Here is a 17,967-nt window from a genome sequence, read left to right as displayed (position 1 = left end):
TCTTGCTGGTGCTGTTCCTCACAGGATGGCTTTCACCAGTCAGCAGTGTGTGGCCCTCTCTGCCATCCCCTACTTGCTGCTCCTCAGGCACCTTCTCCTGCCTGCCCTGCGCTTCACACGCCACTTGACATGCTTGGACTGTGTACACTCTAAGTGTTATTACCGCTAGTGTCTGAGTGCCAAGGGTGGCAAACTTATTTGACTTTTTTCTTATATCTCCTGTACAGAGCACAGAGCTTGACATTTACAAGTTGCTTAATAAGTTCAAGTTGAATGTAACTGATTAGTAAAATTAGAATGTACTCACCCACGACTTTTCTTCTGACACATGTCAGAAGTCACAGAAGTTGGTTGTGAGCTCCTGAGGAGCAGAGAATGTGTTCTGTGTTTCCTTGGTGTGGCTAGAGCAGGCATGCAGAAGGCGCTTAGAGGATGCTAGTCAGTGAATTCCTGAGTCACAGAAGGCCTTGCAGAATTAGCACAGGCCAAGATGTGCCCCAAATGTTCCAGTGCCATGTTGGTCTGCCTCTGAGAAGCCCTGCGTGGCTCTCGTCCGCAGGACAAGCAAGCAACGTCCCCAAATTCACATCTGTTCATAACGGGGAAAATGACTAAACGCCCACAGTCGTTGATTGATAAACGCTCTACCGTGCAGCACAGCAGACACATTTGAAGTGTCTTCAGATGCAGAAGATAGTTTGCATACATATGCGTGTGTGGTACATGTTTAAAATATTAAGCAATTTTTGTAGATGTATATGCACTGTCAGATTGAATTAAATTTGAAAAAATAAGGTGCGTTGAGGGTTCTATTAAAGGCTCCCTTTCTCTACGAGATCTGTTTAGATTCTTAGTAACACTTCCTCTTAGCGCATTGTTACTCCAGGGTGCCCTGGCTAGCAACATGAAGACCTCAGTCACCCTCACTTGTCAGTGGAGAAGCTTCGAGGGCAGGTCTGGCTCCTGCATGGCTTTCGCCGGCTCTCCTTAGGTAGCAGGACAAGAACTTCCCCTCCCCCTCGCACTTCTCACAGCCTCTGCTGAGCACACTCATAGCATCCCGGGTAGATGGTTCTTCTGTTGTGAAGGGAGGGAGCATCCAAGGCCAGTTCACAGAGGTCGGAATAGAAGAAAGGTTTTAAGGCTCCAGTGAGGAGCCACTTGCAACAGCCTGGCCCTCATGGACTCAGTGGTGGTCAGTCTGGCTAGGAGCCATAACAGAGAAGCCAAGAAGCGCTCCTCCAGAGGAGTAGGTTCCCTATGCAGGAATTCATTGCCCTGGCCAGATAGGGTTCCCACCATACCCCACAGCAAGGGTCAGCGCGTCCGTGGAGTCCTGCTCTAAAACGAGTCGCTAGTGGGGAAGACAGGAGAGGCCATCAGTGAGCCTTTCACTTCCTAATCTTTCCCTTTTCTCCTCAGTCCCAAACCCTCCTCCTCTGTTCACTCTTCAGATGACCCAGTATTCAACAATCTAGTAGTTCTTAACAAGATTTGGAAAGAAAAAGTTCCTTAAAAATACTCGTATTTCAGGGAAGTGGGACAAGAATCTGGGAAGTGGGGGCTCTTTTCTCAGTCACATCTCCCATCATCTAGTAGGGAGCATGGCCCGTCAGTCGTCCAGACAGGACATCCTGATTAAGTTCTTATTCCTGCATTGGATGGAACACGGTACCAAACAGACGTCAGAATCAGAGAAGTCAGAATCAGAGAAGAGCTTTGCAAACACAGCCTCTCCGTTCACCCCTAGGGGGAGGCGTCGGTGCTGGCTCTCGGAATGTAATGAGCTGTCGTGCTGTGGGGGCTCGCACTGTGTTAGCATTAGCGTGGGCAGCTAACATTTACTGAGTGTTTACTCCTCCAGTGCTTTCATATGAAACGTACATGTTAAGCTATTTAATTCTTTCCACAAACACACCAGGTAGGAAACCATCATCGACCTCTCGTCACGGGTGAGAAAATGAGTAGAAAGAGCCAGCCACTTGCCCAGGCCCTCCAGCTCATCCCTGGTTGAGTCGGGTCGAGGATGGTGGAGCTCTGAACTCTCCTTTGTGCCCCCCACAGGTGTTTATGTTGGACACTCAGTGCTCACCAAAGACCCCAAACAACTTGGATCACGCCCAGTCCTGTCAGCTTATTATCGAGCTGCCTCCAGATGAGAAGCAAAACGGGCACGCCAAGAAGAGGTGAGCGGCAAGTAGGGAAGTTGCGTGCCCCAGGTCTGGCTCACTGTCAACCAGGCTTTGGCCCAGAATACTGGAGGCATTTGTGGAGTCGTCTAGCAAAGGTTTCATACCACATTGTTGGCCTTTTAACCAAATTTCCCACATTTCACATGTGTGGTTGCTAGGGCTACCATAACAAAGTACCATAAACTGGGGGCTCAAACAACAAGAATGCATTTCCTCACAGTTCTGGAGGCTGGACATCCAAGGTGAGGATGTCAGCAGGGTTAGTTTCTCATGAGGCCTCTCTCCTTGTCTTCTTCCTGGGTCTCTTCTCCCTGTGTCTTCACATGTTCTTCCCTTTGTCCCTGTGTGTCCTAACCTCTTCCTCTTTGAAGGATCCTGGTCGTGTTGGATTAGAGCCCAGACACGTGACTGCATTTTAACTTAATCTCCTCTTTAAAGACCCTGGCTCCAAATACAGCCACATTCTGAGGTCCTGGGGGTTAGAAATTTTGAGGGGACACAACTCAGTGTGTCTATAGCATGATACATATTATAATCTTTTTTAAAAAAATAATTGTAGTTTGAGGCATGAGTCATAGTGTTTTGGTGAGAAACGCATCAACTTCTCGTGAGCAATACAGTGGTCAGGAGACAGAGGAGCTGTGCCTGCCACAGAAAACTTGCCCTCCTTGAATTCTGTCACCTGCCTAGACACTGTCGTCCTGGAGTTGGAGATGAAGGCAGGCAGTAGCTGAAATTTCCCACCTGGAACTTGGGACGCACTGGTGGTCATGGTGGTAACTGCAGACAGACATTCTGGCTTCCATCTTGTTCGCGAGGAAACACTCACAGAGGCTGGGCTGCTTATTCAGGGGACGCGCAACTGCAAAGTGGCAGAGCTGGAATCAAAACCGGGTCTGACTGAGCACAACGCCTGTGTCCTTTACCATTTCCTTTTTAGAAAGAAAGAGGGTGATTTTTCCAAAAGTTAGCCAGTCAGTATAGCAGTTTGATTAAAACAATCATTTAGGTGAAATTTCCAGGTACTAATTTTTTAGCCAAGTGTGTGAAATATAAAGAAAAAAAATTATGAAGCATGAGTAGGAACTAGAACAGCTGTGAACCTGCTGCTGAGGTTCAGAGACAGGACTTCACCGACATTCCCAGGGCTCCTCCCAAATCTGGCCCCACCTCCCCCACTGGAGCCTGGTTTCCAAGTGATGGTCGCTTATGTACCAAAGGTGGTGGCTCCTTTTCACATCTTCGAGCGTTGATCTGTTTCAGAATTTCTGTTCTTTCCCTGCCTGCTTCCTTATATTTCTAGTTTCCTTTTGGCCAATTTTTCTTGCTGGAATATTTTTTGAAGTAAAAGTAGGAAGGAAGTGGAAGAGCAGGCTGAATTCACAGTATAAATAAAACGGACGAGGATTGCCTGCCACGCCAATGCTATTGGTTTAAAGCTTTTAAAGGGTTAATAGTTAAAAATTTATCAACATGGTGCATCAGTTTACTTAGTACTATTAGACAGTTACCCCCTCGATGAAATTCAGTAAAACAGGAAGAGCGTACTCCATAGCAGAGCCCACTGGCCACGGAGCCAGAAAATATTCCCTGACATTCTTTAGGGCTCTTTGCCAAACTTTGTATTTTGCATTCTTGGATTTGAGTCATTATGGTGGCAATTCTTAACTTAGCACAGGATGTGGTGGGAGGTGAGTTAGACGTAAGAAAAGTTTGCATGTGCGCCTGTCAGGTGCATCCTCAGAGGCCCCATTGAAGTCACCCCTGGGAAACCAGGCCTAGATTAACCCAGACTGCTGCGTTTAGATGAATGGCTTTGACATGGATGGCCCCAAGCTTTACACAGTCCACATGACCTTGCTTGGAGCTTTAAGATGCACTTTAAACCGTGCATCTGTTTGTCTCTGGTGCAGCTGACATGGGCGTGTCTTCAGTCGGTGCCTGTTCTGCAGTGAACTCTCCAGCAGCCAATGTGGATGCCTGCTCCCCTTTGCATTCTGCGTCTGGCGAGGAGTGGGTGGTGTGAGTCCACTGCGTCCCAGGCCCCTTGCAGGCTGTGCTGAGAAAAAGGTTGGGACACAGGGTACAGCAAAGTGAAAAGTGTGTTCCCAGTCTTTCCTGTACCCTGCCAGCACAGAGGGCTGAGTTGCACGTCTGTAAACAGTGATTTCACCCTGTCGGTATCTTTCTGAAATTTTCATCTCTTCAGTGTTGCTGCTTCTTCCCTTCTTTGTTTTCTAGTTGCTGCATCATCTTTAGCTTGAACCTGAAGTCAAGGGGATTTTCTGTCCTTTCCTACACACGCAGTTAGCAATTTTATATCCTAAAACATCAAAGGGAATGTCTTGTTGACAGAGATAATGCAGACACGGGACCAGCCCCGGGGGCCTAGTGGTTAAGCTTGGCACACTCCACTTCAGCAGCCTGGCTTCAGTTCTGGGCATGGACCTACTCCACTCTGTTGGCAGCCATGCTGTGCTGGAGGCCCACATGCTGAAAAATAGAGGAAGCTTGGCACAGATGTTAGCTCAGGGTGAATCTTCCTCAGCAAAAGAAAAAGATAATTCAGACGTGGCTTTGCATCAGCCCTTTCATCAGGTGTTGCTAGAGCATCCCATTGCTGAGTGGGCTGTGTTTTCTCTCACTGTACCACTGCACAGGGAGCAAGATCAGCCATTAAACAGACTTGGGAGGATTTTTTGTTCTTTTCTGCTAGTTATAAAATAATTTTTGAATTCAAGGTTATAGCTAGGACATGTGATAATAAAGGAAAAAATTATTAATGATTGGACCTTTGAAATCAATATTGTTAATAAGAGTTGTCATAATTTTGTAATTGTCAGTTATGGGAATTCTAACTATTTTCATGAAATTCTAAGAGCAGTGGAAAGAGCATGAAACCATAAACCCAAAACCACATGGTGAATCAAAATGTCCATGAATGTAGTACCTGGGATTGAAATTGTTTTCTTAGTAGAAGAATCCAAACAAACAGGGCCAAACCACCAAGTGTTGGAGCCCTCCTCTCTGATGCTGCCTTCTCCCCTGTGCCCAGGCAGGAAGAGCGTGAGGTTGTCGTGACCGGGCCAGATGTCCGGGGGGTATGCCCTCTCCCTGCTCCCCATCCCACACAGCTACCCCAGGGGCATCTCAGTGGATACGGATGAGCATCCAGACTACATGGGCGGGAAGGGTGCAGAGGGATTCACATGTGCTGAGCGAACATCGTACTCTTTCCTAAGTTTGTTTCAGAAGGCTGTGAATTACATTATCAGTTTCTTTCCTTGAAAATGTTAGCCTCCTAATACCTCTGATGTTACTACCCCTTCTTGGTGTTGGCTCTGCTCTGTCTCCCATGCTGGAGGCACTCAGGTTTTTACAGACATGTGCATAAAGCATTTACATTTAATCCTGGAAAACTGGTTTGGTTCCTGCAAAGCCAGACTTCAATAAGATTCTGAAAACTTTGGGTTTAAGAAAAGTTGGCAAAGGATAGGGAAAAGGCCAACTAAAATTAATATAACTCAACAAAAATTGTTGCTTTCTTCATTTGCTGTGTTTTATTACTCATAGCTATGAAAGAAAATAAGATGTGTCACATCCCATAATGGTGCTACGGTAGCTCCCCCTTATCCACACGGGACACGTTCCAGGACCTCCTGTGGATGCCTGCAACCTGGATAGTACTGAGCCCTACACGTAATATGTTCTTTCCTATGCATACATACCTGTGATAAAGTTTAGTTTATAAACTAGGCACAGTAAGAGATTAACAGTAGCTTCTCTTTGGCATATCCGAATTTCCAGCATCAGTACTCTTGCACTTTGGGGCTATTATTAAGTAAAATAAGGGTTTCTTAAACACAAGCACTGCCATACTTGACATTCGATCTGATAACCGACACTGCTACTGAGTGATACACACAGTAGCATTACAGCATGGATATGCTGGACAAACAGGCGATCCAGGTCCCAGGCAGAGGGCACGAGATTTCATCACACTACTCAGAATGTCATACAATGTAAGACTCATGAGTTATTTCTGGAATTTTCCGTTTAATATTTTCGGGCCTCAGGTTGTGGTGGGTAGCCAAAACTGCAGATAAGGGGGGGACGATGGCACATTAAAAATATTTTGTGAAACTGTTGTGTTTGTTTTCTGAGGCTTGTTGATAATTAATTCAGTGTCATAACTTACGTTAATTCCATAAAGTATCTGGAATTCCATTAATTGTCATGGTTACCATGTGATGCCCCGGGAAGCTTGCCCTTTTTTAAGAAAGACATTAAAATACAAGTAGTTCACCTTGTTATTTTGCGTGTGTCGTCTGAAATGTGTGATGTCCGGATGGCTTTACAGTGACTCGTGTGAGGCCGGCAGCTCCTAACCAGCCCTCTCTTTGCTTATAGTGTTTCTTTCAGGGAGATCGTGGTGAGCCTCCTGTCTCACCAGGTGTTGCTGCAGAACTTATATGATATCTTGTTGGAAGAGTTTGTCAAACGCCCATCTCCTGGAGAGGAGAAGACCATCCAACTGCCCGAAGCCAAGCTGGCCGGCTTCCTCAGGTACATCTCCATGCAGAACCTGGCGGTCATATTTGACCTGCTGCTGGATTCATACCGGACGGCCAGAGAGTTCGACACCAGCCCTGGGCTAAAGTGCCTGCTGAAGAAAGTGTCTGGCATTGGGGGTGCTGCCAACCTGTACCGCCAGTCTGCCATGAGTTTTAACATCTACTTCCACGCACTGGTCTGCGCTATCCTCACCAATCAAGAAGCCATCACTGCCGAGCAAGTGAAGAAGGTTCTTTTTGAAGATGACGAGAGAAGCACAGACTCTTCCCAGCAGTGTTCATCAGAAGATGAAGACATCTTTGAGGAGACTGCCCAGGTGAGCCCCCCAAGAGGCAAGGAGAAGAGGCAGTGGAGGGCTCGGATGCCCTCCCTGAGCGTCCAGCCCATCAGCAATGCAGACTGGGCATGGCTGGTCAAGCGGCTGCACAAGCTGTGCATGGAATTGTGCAACAACTATATCCAGATGCACCTGGACCTGGAGAACAGCATGGAGGAGGCTCCTCCCTTCAAGAGCGACCTGTCCTTTACCCTCCCCTCCTTCCCGTCCGAGTCATCAACCCCGTCAACCGGGGGGTTCTCGGGGAAAGATACCCCCTCTGAGGATGACCGGAGTCAGACACGGGATCACACGGGTGGGTCCCTGAGCCTGAGGGGGGCCAGTGGGGAGCTGCCGCCACCCCCGAGTCCCAAGGGGGAGAAGAAGGATGCCAGCAGGAAGAAGGAGTGGTGGGAGAGCGCGGGCAACAGGATCTGCACCATGGCAGCTGACAAGACCATCTCAAAGCTGATGGCCGAGTACAAACGGAGGAAGCAGCAGCATAACCTGCCGCCGTTCCCTAGAGAGGCCAAGGTGGAGAAGAAGGCGGAGGCCCTGGGCCCCAGGGGCCCCGACTCCCCCCTGCTACAGCGGCCCCAGCACCTGATAGACCAGGGTCACATGCGCCACTCCGTCAGCGCGGGCCCCGAGCTGCTGCGACAGGAGAGGAGGCCGCGCTCCGGCTCCACCGGCAGCTCCCTGAGCATCTCCGCAAGGGACGCTGAGGCGCAGATCCAGGTGGGTGCCGCCAGCGGGAGAGCCGGGCGCAGGTGGCATGGGCAGGGGAGCGGGGGTTCCAGTAGCAGATGTGTCCCCACCAGGAGGGGTGAGCCTGATTTACCTCCCAGGTCAGAGGGCCACCTGGGCAAGACCAGCGTCCGTGTGTCAGCAGGTCAGTGCAAAACGGAAATGCTATTCTCACACAGTTTCAGGAATGGGGTTCATAGGTCATGACATATTTTGAGAGTTAGGAACCCATCTGTATAAATAAGATGAAGCTAAAGCTTTTGAAAGGGATGGACTTTAACTGTCAGTGAGTCCTGAGTTTGTCACTTGAAGCCAGCACTGGAGGAGTTCTTCAGTTATGGAGAATTGCTAAACAAAGGTGGCCAGCTGCATGTCCTGTGTGGTACCGTGAACTGTTTCATCTCAAGTTTTCTAACCCATCCCAAGCGCATACAAATTGTCGTTCTTCTGAGGGCTTTGAGTGTTTCTGTTCCTTCATATAGTTAATATTTGTAATTCTGTGCTACATCAAAAATGAGTTTGAGAAGAAAACAGTGTTGGTACTGTTTTGTTCAGTTTGAGAAGAAATGAGATGGCAAAGAGGGACCTAGAGTCGTGAAGAGCCCTTTAAAAATAATCTGGATGTTTATCTTCAATTGTAGACCCCTGTTGCGGCATAGTGAGTTAGGAGATCTTGGGCCCTAGGATTCTGTGAACCTACACAGGAGTATATTCTTAGAATGAACATAAATTTCAATTAGTATGAATTTTGCAAGATACCTTATTTTCCTTTGATTATCTTCAGCATAGAACTGAACTTCGTAATTCAGAATCTGCAGAAGACTAGACTAGATCGGTGAGAGTAGTCAAACTGGGATGCATGGCTGTTCTTTAAAAGCTGGGCTTCTTGACAAATAACATACTTTAGTTGCCTTTTCATCTCTTGGAGGTTTCCTTATGATTTTAAAAGTTATCCTAAATTAACGTAGACCTATTCCAAGTTTTCTTGGCATTATAGGGACTGATGATTTAAAGTGTCATATGGCCTGTGGAAATTTCATTCTGAGAAGGCAAGAGAGTCTTTAAATATCTGAGGAATAAATAAGATTTTTGTAGTTTGTGAAAACTGAAAATAAGGTATTCCTAATGTTAAATGAGTCTCTGCTATTCCTTATATATATGAACTTAAAATGACAATTTATTATATGCACATTAAATTAATAAAGACTAATTTATTGCAGCCTGAAGCCTGAGAAAACTCATTTGCAGATGGAGAGGGCTTAGCTACCCCCGAGAGTTCAGCCAAGTCCCCTGGAGAAAGCTGCTAATTCTCTTACCTCTCTCTCTTAGGCGTGGACCAACATGGTGCTAACAGTTCTCAATCAGATTCAGACCCTCCCAGACCAGACCTTCATGGCCCTCCAGCCAGCAGTGTTCCCGTGCATCAGCCAGCTGACCTGCCACGTGACGGACATCAGAGTCCGCCAGGCTGTGAGAGAGTGGCTCGGCAGAGTGGGCCGTGTCTACGACATCATTGTGTAGAAGACTCACGTTCTGATCCCAAGGAAGGCAGTAGCAAGGGTTCGAGGATAGAGTGTGCCTGCCAGTCCAGCTGGTAGTATTTCCCACCAGAACCAGTGCCTCAGGACAACCAGCAGCTCCTGGCTCATCAGTGCCAGGGCTGTTCCGGGTACTAAGGTCGTGTCTAGATGACACAGTGATACTCTGATTTTGCACATTATTTCAGAAGAGTCTGCATTCCTTGACACATTTCTAAATCTTCAAGTTTATTTCCCAGTGCTTTTGCCTGCAATGTTATCCCAAAAAGGATCACTTTCAAGGACCACTCCTTTGAAAACACTACATTGATCCATTGATCGATCATTTTTTTAAAAAATAATGCAATTGTTAAAGAAATGCCTACTGGTAAGTCAGGCTGACATACACTCACACATCCTGTACCAGACATTATTAATTGGAGGAAGATTTATGTTATGATTATGTGTTTGGCAGGGAAGAAAACAGCTGGAAAAATATGTTCTTGGGTGTCATAATCAAGAGAGGGATGACTTACTCTGAAATATTCCAGAACATTCCAAATTGTTCCTAAGTTGTCAGGACCTTCTGGTTAGTAGGCACCCACCTCTTCAGTAAGGTACTGTTGTGCCTTATTTCCCTGTTTCTGGAGGAAGAGAATTCTTTCCTGGCAGGGTTTAAGTCTGTAGCACGACAGCCTCTGACACACAGTACCCAGTGGTGGTGTCGTCATGAGGCCTAAAGGGACTGGCCACCTTGACTGTCCCATGAGTCTTTGCTTTTGCTCCCAAGACAAAAAGGGAAAGAGAAAGAAAGAAAGGTGCCTTAGTCTTTGTCGCACAGACATTTCTATGCTCCAGTTATCTGAACATAGGTGCATTTGGTCATTAAGAAAACAAAACATTGAAATGCAACTTATTTTATGTGGACACCCATGGAGGAAAGGAACTCAGTTCTCCATCCAGTGAGCAGACTTCTCAGGGGAGGGTGGGGAAGCAGATCATGAGGAAATCATTTTAAACCTAAAAGTGTATACAACAGTCACAGGACGTTGTGGTGTCCGTTACACAAGCTCTGGTCTCAGAAGAAAATAAACTGAGGAAGAGGGGCACAGTGTGAAGTTTAGCAGAGTACGTTTTCACTTTAGCATGGTTCTCCTGCCTGGCGAGTCAATTACCCTGTGTTTGGGGTCTTTTCATTCAGGCTAGTGTTTTAAGTGGATGTTTCTTTTCCTGAATATTACTGGAAAATTAGTTTGGAAGCTTTATCTTATTATTTACAGTATACTTAATATTTCTTAAATTACTGTAATGATTGAAACTCCTCAGTCAAGCCCACTCACATACGTTCTCGAGAGTAGAGTTAGCTGCTTAAGACGTACAGTAGACTTTTTCCAGCCCCTAAAAATCATCCGTAATCGAATGTCATCCTGTAAAAATAAAGCATCAGCTCTTCAGTATGGAAGTAAGGATTTAAAACTGAGAACTTCATTCGGTTCTGGTGTTTGTAAACTTTGTCTTCCCTGAGAATGTACCACAGCCTTCGAGGCTCCAAGGGAGACGGTCCCGGACTTGCTTAGGCCGTCGCCAAGACCCTTACCATCCGGTGTGCCAAGCAGGGGTCACTACAGAATTACTTAGAAGGCGCTTTCCAGCTCCACAGAATGCCCTGCCTTCAGCTTTTGCTCATTCGATGATAATTCAGGTTTAGAAACAGATCGACTATTTGATCTTAACAAGCATTGAATTGTTGGGATAGCAGTGAGCTGTGTTCCATACTTTTGAATTTTTATATATTGTAAGTAGAATTGAAAGTTGGGTAGATCCATTTTTATTTAACAAAAGCAGTGCACCTTGGTTGTTTGGGGTTTTTTTGCAGTTTGTCTGAGGTTCAGTTCTCCTTTGTGAGCCCGTCAATAATACAAAATTTACTAGGGGGAAAAAGCTTCAGTAAAGCAGAGTAATTACAGAATGTTTATATGTAGTAACTTTTTATAAAGTGTAAAATTCAGAGGAAGCCAGTCTCAGTTTATGGATGTCATGTCCCAGAGCGTGTTAGTTCATTGTTCAGAAGTCTGAATTCATCCCCCGCAGTCTCCATTGTGGCATCCAGGGCTGGTTTATGAAAACAGGTCTGCCCCACCCTGTGTCCACACTCTGCTCTAGTGCTGGCCTGACCAAGTCCGGAGAGTAAAACCAGGGGAGGATGTGCAGAGCTCTGGACCCACACCTCTGTCAGGCATTTGCCCCTCCCCTTCTTTGGTAAAGAAGGGCTGCAAACTCAAAGGTGGAGGACCTCCTGCCTGAGGGCCCTCCAGGCGCAGGTTTACGGGAGCTAGTGCGCTGCTCCTCAGCTCGCGCCTGGGCTTGCGTCTCCTGACCAGCTTTTATACCCTCTTGTCATCCCTCCCTTGTGGTGGTTTTCTAGCCTTCTCCATCGATGCAAAGCTAGAGCTCCTTTTACCATTTTTAGGCTGTTTAATGACTGACCAAGACAGAAGCTAACGTACACAGCAGCTCTGATTGAAGTATTTTCATCAAATGTGAAAAAATGCTAACATACTTCAGGAGTACCTTTAGAAGGGAACTTGTTGGTATGGTATCATTAGGCTTCTTGGTCTAAGGAGAGGTTTGTACAATCAACAGCCTTAACTGTAAGAAGGTAACACAATTATGCAACAGAGACCCTTGACTTCCCCAAACACATCACAATATCGCCCACGTGGGAGCCTATCCTTCCTCAGCATCAGTCCCATCAGACAGAACAGCATGAAGACCTTTGCTGGAGCCACAACAGCAGGAGGGTGCAGCCGGCAGGAGAGTGGAGTTTGTTGAGTGCCACTGTGACTGGACTTCACCCACGTTGTCCTGTTTAATTCTCACAATGACACCTTGTGAAGCAGGTCCTGTTTGCCTCATTTTTTCAGATGAGGACTTAGAAAGTTTAAGAAACTTGCCAGAGATAACCAGTAAATGGCAAAGTTGGTTGCACAAGCGGCACTCCTGCATTTCGAAGGCCTGCTCGCTCTGCTTCACCTACTAGTGCACACACGCTAGTGTTCTGAGGAATTGGAAAGTTAAAATAAGTGGAAATTGCTTGATATCCCAGATCTATAATGTAATGGATATTTTAAAAATAGAGTTAAAAAAAGAATAAGAAAAAGGTAGTGTTTATACACAGAAAGATCATATATAACATAATATTTTTTGTCTGTTTGAAAATAAAGGAAACAAAATCTAAATTTTAATCTTAAGGCAGAGCCTCAGTAGAATTTAGAAAACTCACTAAGTTAGGTGGAAATGAAGGAATAATGTTATTCGTGACCAGCTGTTATGCCAAGAACCAGTCTGTGTCAGAAGGACATGCACAATTTGGAAACCTTTCAGTTCCCGTCCAGTTGCTCAGAATGAAGTGCCCTGTAGCCACAGTGCCTCCACTTGCTCCTGGGAGTGGGTAACACTAGGTTTGCAGGCAGTCAGAATGCAAGGGTATGCCGAAGGCCCTGGTCGGAAGAGGATGCCACTGGTGGGGCGAGAGTGCTTAAAGGCCCAGGTACTGAGGGCATCGGGTCGGAACCCACGGTGCCCCGTGTCATGAGACCTCCTCAGAGTTCTGCTGCTGTGCAGACGAGGAGTCAGGTAGAGGACCAGCCACGTGCTGCATCACGTGGACAACAGGACTCACATGCTGGGGACCACCTCAGTGAGCCCCGTGAGATCTAGTGTGGCCTTCAGAAAGCGAGACTACTTTTAAGCACTTTTTATTGGAAATATGAGCTGCTTATTGGTAAGATTTATGAAACTGGTAAAAAATTATAATTATGCCTCATCAAAAAAAGAAATGTGTTCTCCTTCATTAGTGGAACAGTCTAGAAAACTGTCTGTGAGACCCTCTTCTTCTGCTTGTGTTGTAATGTTTGTATTTTATGTGGAGATAACAAAGTTTTGGACTAGGACACCATTTAGATTTCCAAAACACAATTATTACTTCAGGGAAGATAGACCAAAAAAGAAAAGTCACCCCTTGGGATAGTCTAGGAGAAACTCAGTTGAAAACAGTGCTCAGCATCCTCAAACAGCGGCACCACTTATTAACTGAAGAAAACCCACCACCACACCACTAGCACGCCGCAAAACCTTTCCCTCTACCGCTGAGGGATAATGCAAGGGTCCAGGGAGGAGAGACTGACCGACCGCCTTGGTGACAAGCTGCAGTCAGCTGCTGGTGAGTCCTATCTGGTGATGGGTCTTCCAGCCTTTCCAACCACCCTGAGTGTTTGTACCGTTACTCCCTACCCTGCAGAGTCAAGTAGGGGTTGTCCAGTGTCTTTGGACTTTAGAATAGTGGTTCTTAAACTTTAGCAAACATCAGAATCACCTGGAGGGCTCACCCACGCCCAGGGTTTCCGATTCACTAGGTCTGGAAATTTGCATCTCTAACCAGTCCCCGGGTGTGGATGGGGCTGCTGGTCTGGGGACCACATGTGGAGAACCACTGCCTTGAAAGCACCTCCAGCTACGGCCTTTGAGGTCAGCCTGACAACAAGCACTAGCGGAGAACTGGACCAAACCTTGGCAGACACCCTGGGACTGGAGCCCTGCAGCGTTCCTGCTTAGTCTGCCCAGGTTTCTTAGCCCAGCGACTGGTGTTTACAAGCTGGAAGACTATGAATGTATAAGTTCTGTGGACAGTGAGATGGGTCTGAGCTTCTGGTCTTTGTGTCTAGAAACGCTGATTCTATGGATGATCATTGGTATTACACTGACCCTTTGACTTGTCCTGAGGTGATTTGACTTAAGTATGTCGCGTTTGAGTTCCTTCTGTCCGTGCATCTGTAATGGGATGTTCCCATGTTGACTCCGCTACAGCCTTGGCTTCTGGCTTCCAGAGGTGTTTGCGCAGTGGCTCACTGGCCAGTCGTTTTGCATCCCTCCTTAGTCATTAGAATATCAGCACGTCAAGAGACGATATCCCTGCTGAATGCACCATCATCCATCCCTTAGCTGCTTGGTATAAATTAATATTTTAATATCTTATTTATCTCTAAGGAACCTACCAAATGGCTTTATGGAAATTTGCAAACTGAACCAACCCCCTTTTGAGCAGTACACGTGCCTGTTTTAAGAGCTTTTTGGTAAATGTGTTTTGTTTGTGCGTGTGCCTGCACAGTGGAGACAATGTTCATGATCTCATCTTCCAAATCATGGGAAAAACGTAGAAGTTATGAATATGCTCTGGGAATACAGTGAAGTCACATTAACTCAAATATGGATGGGGTCTTAGTTTAGCTCTTAACACTTTGTTCAATTAATTAGCTTCAGAAACTTTTTCCATTAAAAACATAAGGATCATTGAGAGGGAATAATTCAAGAGAAATTATATACCTTAAAATCATCACCATATAAACTGTATTAATTACACACAATTCTTATTGATCTAATAAAGTTTCTCTAAAGACTTATGTTTAAATACCCTGATGTCATTTAAATTACTTTAGATTGCTGTATGAGTAGAAAGTAATGACTATGTTTACTAGAATTAGAAAGCGCATCGAAGTGTTAATCATATCAAGGATTCAAGTCCTTGCCTCTGTAGAGGAAATAATTGAAGCTTTTTTATTTCGCTTGTTTCCCAGAATCATTTTTGCAAATTGTGTTCTTTTAATAATAACTGATTTTTAATTAAGTTTTAAAAATTAATCTCTAGGAATAATTTATTTTGAATTTGTTTTACCAACTGGTGCCAGAAAGGGGCGGGGGAATCTAAAAGTCAGTCTTTTGAACCAACATGTATAATGTTATGTTTCCTCTTTAAGTGGGGAGCTCAAACCCCTGACACTCCAGCCTCCGGTGGCATCCACACTACCTTGTGATTACGTGCAAGCTGCTCTCTGCTCCTCCCTGTACATTCCAACTGATTCTTTTCGGAAGTGGTCCTCTCTAATAAAAATCGGTTTCCCACTCAATAGGCAAAACTGGACAAAGATTAATGCTTTACTATGTTTGGTTTCACTTGAGTTCCAGCCACGTGGTGGGATATCGGTGTGGCTGATGGGAGCCAGAGGACGTTCCTGGGAAAGGAAGGGCTGGGTGGTTTTGTGTCAGGGGATTGGGAAGAAGGGAGCTAAGAATAAGAGGTTTGTGGCCCTAATGAAGCCAAAGGACTATTATTCAAGATTATTTTCCTGCTTCTCGAAGAGGAATAAGCTTAAATCACGTTATGAACAGTTCCCCTACCCCCGTCTCCCACTCTAAACATTAAAGCCAGTGGTGGTGAGGGTCCTTTATCCTGTCTTGTTTATGCCAAAGAATCAACTTGTTTTCATTGAAAATTATAAATAAGCGAAGCTTGGTATAGCCATAAAGATTTGAGTCAGTTTGCCATTTTATCTGTAGAACGCAAAATTCATCCTTGCAACCCGTTCACCAGGAGCCTCAGAGCATTTCCTTTGCTCCAAAGACTGGTCAAGGAAGTACAATTTTTGTTTTGCCTTATTTAGTCAGTTTGGTCACATTTATTTTTTAAAAAACACAGGAAACCACCCTTCTTTGTATCTTGATATGACTGTTTGATTTGATACAATCCGTCTGTCTGTTGTTTAACAGGTCCCTGTAAGCAAGCTTGCAAGCATATTTTGTGTACATTTTATCCGAAGTGAAAATGAAAATTCTAAAGAGAAAATATTTTAAAAGATATTGTATTTATGTTGCTTGTGTTGTAGAATAAAGATTCAGATGCATTAAAAAATCTCATATGTGAGACAGTTTTCTTTACGGAATAAATGTATCAAAATAATTTATATAAATATCTTTTGTTTACAGAATTCTGCCAAAAGAACTAGGTTCCTCTCCAGGCATTTCATCATGTGAGACAGTCACTGCTGACCATTTGGTCATGCCTAGAAAATACACTTGAAGAAATATATACATGCACACGCCATTGTGTCCTTTTTTTTTAATTGCAGTAACATTGCATTATAACATTATATAGCTTTCAGATGTACATCATAATATATTTTGAATTCTGTGTAGATTACATCATGTTCACCACCCAAAGACTAATTATAGTCCATCCCCTCACATGTGCCTAAGCACCACTATTGCCCTCCCGCTCCCCTCTTCCCCTCTGGTAACCAGCAATCCAATCTCCATTGCTATGTGTTTGTTTGTCATTGCTTTTATCTTCTACTTATGAGTGAGATCGTATGGTATTTGACTTTTTCCCTCTGACTTACTTCACTCATCATACACCCTCAAGGTCCATCCATGTTGTCACAAATGGCCAGATTTCATCATTTCTTATGGCTGAGCAGTATTCCATTGTGTATAAATACCACATCTTCTTTATCCATTCATCCCTTGATGGGCACCTAGGTTGCTTCCAAGTCTTGGCTATTGTGAATAACGCTGCAATGAACATAGGGGTGCATGTATCTTTATGCGTTTGTGTTTTCAAGTTCTTTGGATAAATACCCAGCAGTGGGATAGCTGGGTCATATGGTAGATCTATTCTTAATTTTCTGAGGATACTCCATACTGCTTTCCATAGTGGCTGCAACAGTTTGCACTCCCACCAGCAGTGTGCTAGGGTTCCCTTCTCCACATCCTCTCCAACAATTGTTTCCTGTCTTGTTAATTATAGCCATTCTGACCGGAATGAGGTGACCTCATTGTAGTTTTGATTTGCATTTCCCTGATAGCTAATGATGTTGAGCATCTTTTCATAAGCCTGTTGGCCATCCATATATCTTCTTTGGAAAAATCTCTGTTCAGATCTTTTGCCCATTTTTTAATTGGGTTGTTGGGTTTTTTGTTGTTGAGATGTATGAGTTCTTAGTATATTTTGGATGTTAACCCCTAATCTGATATATGGTTTGCAAGTATCTTCTCCCAATTGTTAGATTGTCCTTTTCGTTTTGGTGATGGTTTCCTTTGCTGTGCAGAAGATTTTTAGTTTGATGTAGTTCCATTTGTTCATTTTTTCTTTTGTTTCCCTTACCCAGTTAGACATGGTACTTGAAAATATGCTGCTAAGACCGATGTCAAAGAGCATACTGCCTATGTTTTCTTCTCGAAGTTTCATGGTTTCAGGTCTTACATTCAAGTCTTTAATTCATTTTGAGTTGATTTTTGTGCATGGTGTAAGGGAATGGTCTACTTTCATTCTTTTGCATGTGGCTGTCCAGTTTTACCAACACCCATTTATTGAAGAGATTCTCCTTTCTCCATTGTATGCTCTTGGCTCCTTTGTCAAATATTAGCTGTCGCAGATGTGTGGGTTTGTGTCTGGGCTCTTGCTTCTGTTCCATTGATCTGTGTGTCTGTTTTTGTGCCAGTACCATGCTGTTTTGGTTACTATGGCTTTGTAGTATATTTTGAAATCAGGGAGTGTGATACCTCCAGCTTTTTTTTTTTTCCTCAGGAATCCTTTGGCTATTCAGCGTCTTTTGTTGTTCCATATAAATTTTAAGATTCTTTGTTCTATTTCTGTGAAATTTGTTATCGGAACTTTGATAGGGATTGCAGTGAATCTGTAGATTGCTTTAGGAAGTATGGACATTTTAACAATGTTAATTCTTCCAATCCAAGAGCACGGAATATCTTTCCATTTCTTTGTGTCTTC

The 17,967-nt window shown here is 44.7% G+C and overlaps 1 protein-coding gene across 6 annotated transcripts in view; it reads left to right on the top strand.

The window, feature by feature from the left end:
- ARFGEF3 (ARFGEF family member 3) overlaps positions 1–16,083 on the top strand; it is a 146,332-nt gene extending 130,249 nt beyond the window's left edge. For 5 of the 6 annotated variants that reach the window (XM_046675961.1, XM_046675959.1, XM_046675958.1 and 2 more), the window contains 3 exons: positions 2,065–2,186; positions 6,603–7,821; positions 9,160–16,083. In XM_046675961.1, the coding sequence (XP_046531917.1) occupies positions 2,065–2,186; positions 6,603–7,821; positions 9,160–9,351 (1,533 nt within the window). In that variant the 3' untranslated portion in view covers positions 9,352–16,083. Of the gene's footprint in view, positions 1–2,064; positions 2,187–5,765; positions 5,875–6,602; positions 7,822–9,159 lie in introns of those variants that run through there. The other variant, XM_046675962.1, reaches the window with a different exon arrangement.
- The last annotated feature ends 1,884 nt before the right edge of the window (positions 16,084–17,967 follow it).

This window comes from Equus quagga, chromosome 11 (genome assembly GCF_021613505.1).
Source record: "Equus quagga isolate Etosha38 chromosome 11, UCLA_HA_Equagga_1.0, whole genome shotgun sequence".
In the NCBI taxonomy this organism is placed as follows: domain Eukaryota; kingdom Metazoa; phylum Chordata; class Mammalia; order Perissodactyla; family Equidae; genus Equus; species Equus quagga.
This window is presented reverse-complemented; position numbering and strand designations above follow the sequence as displayed.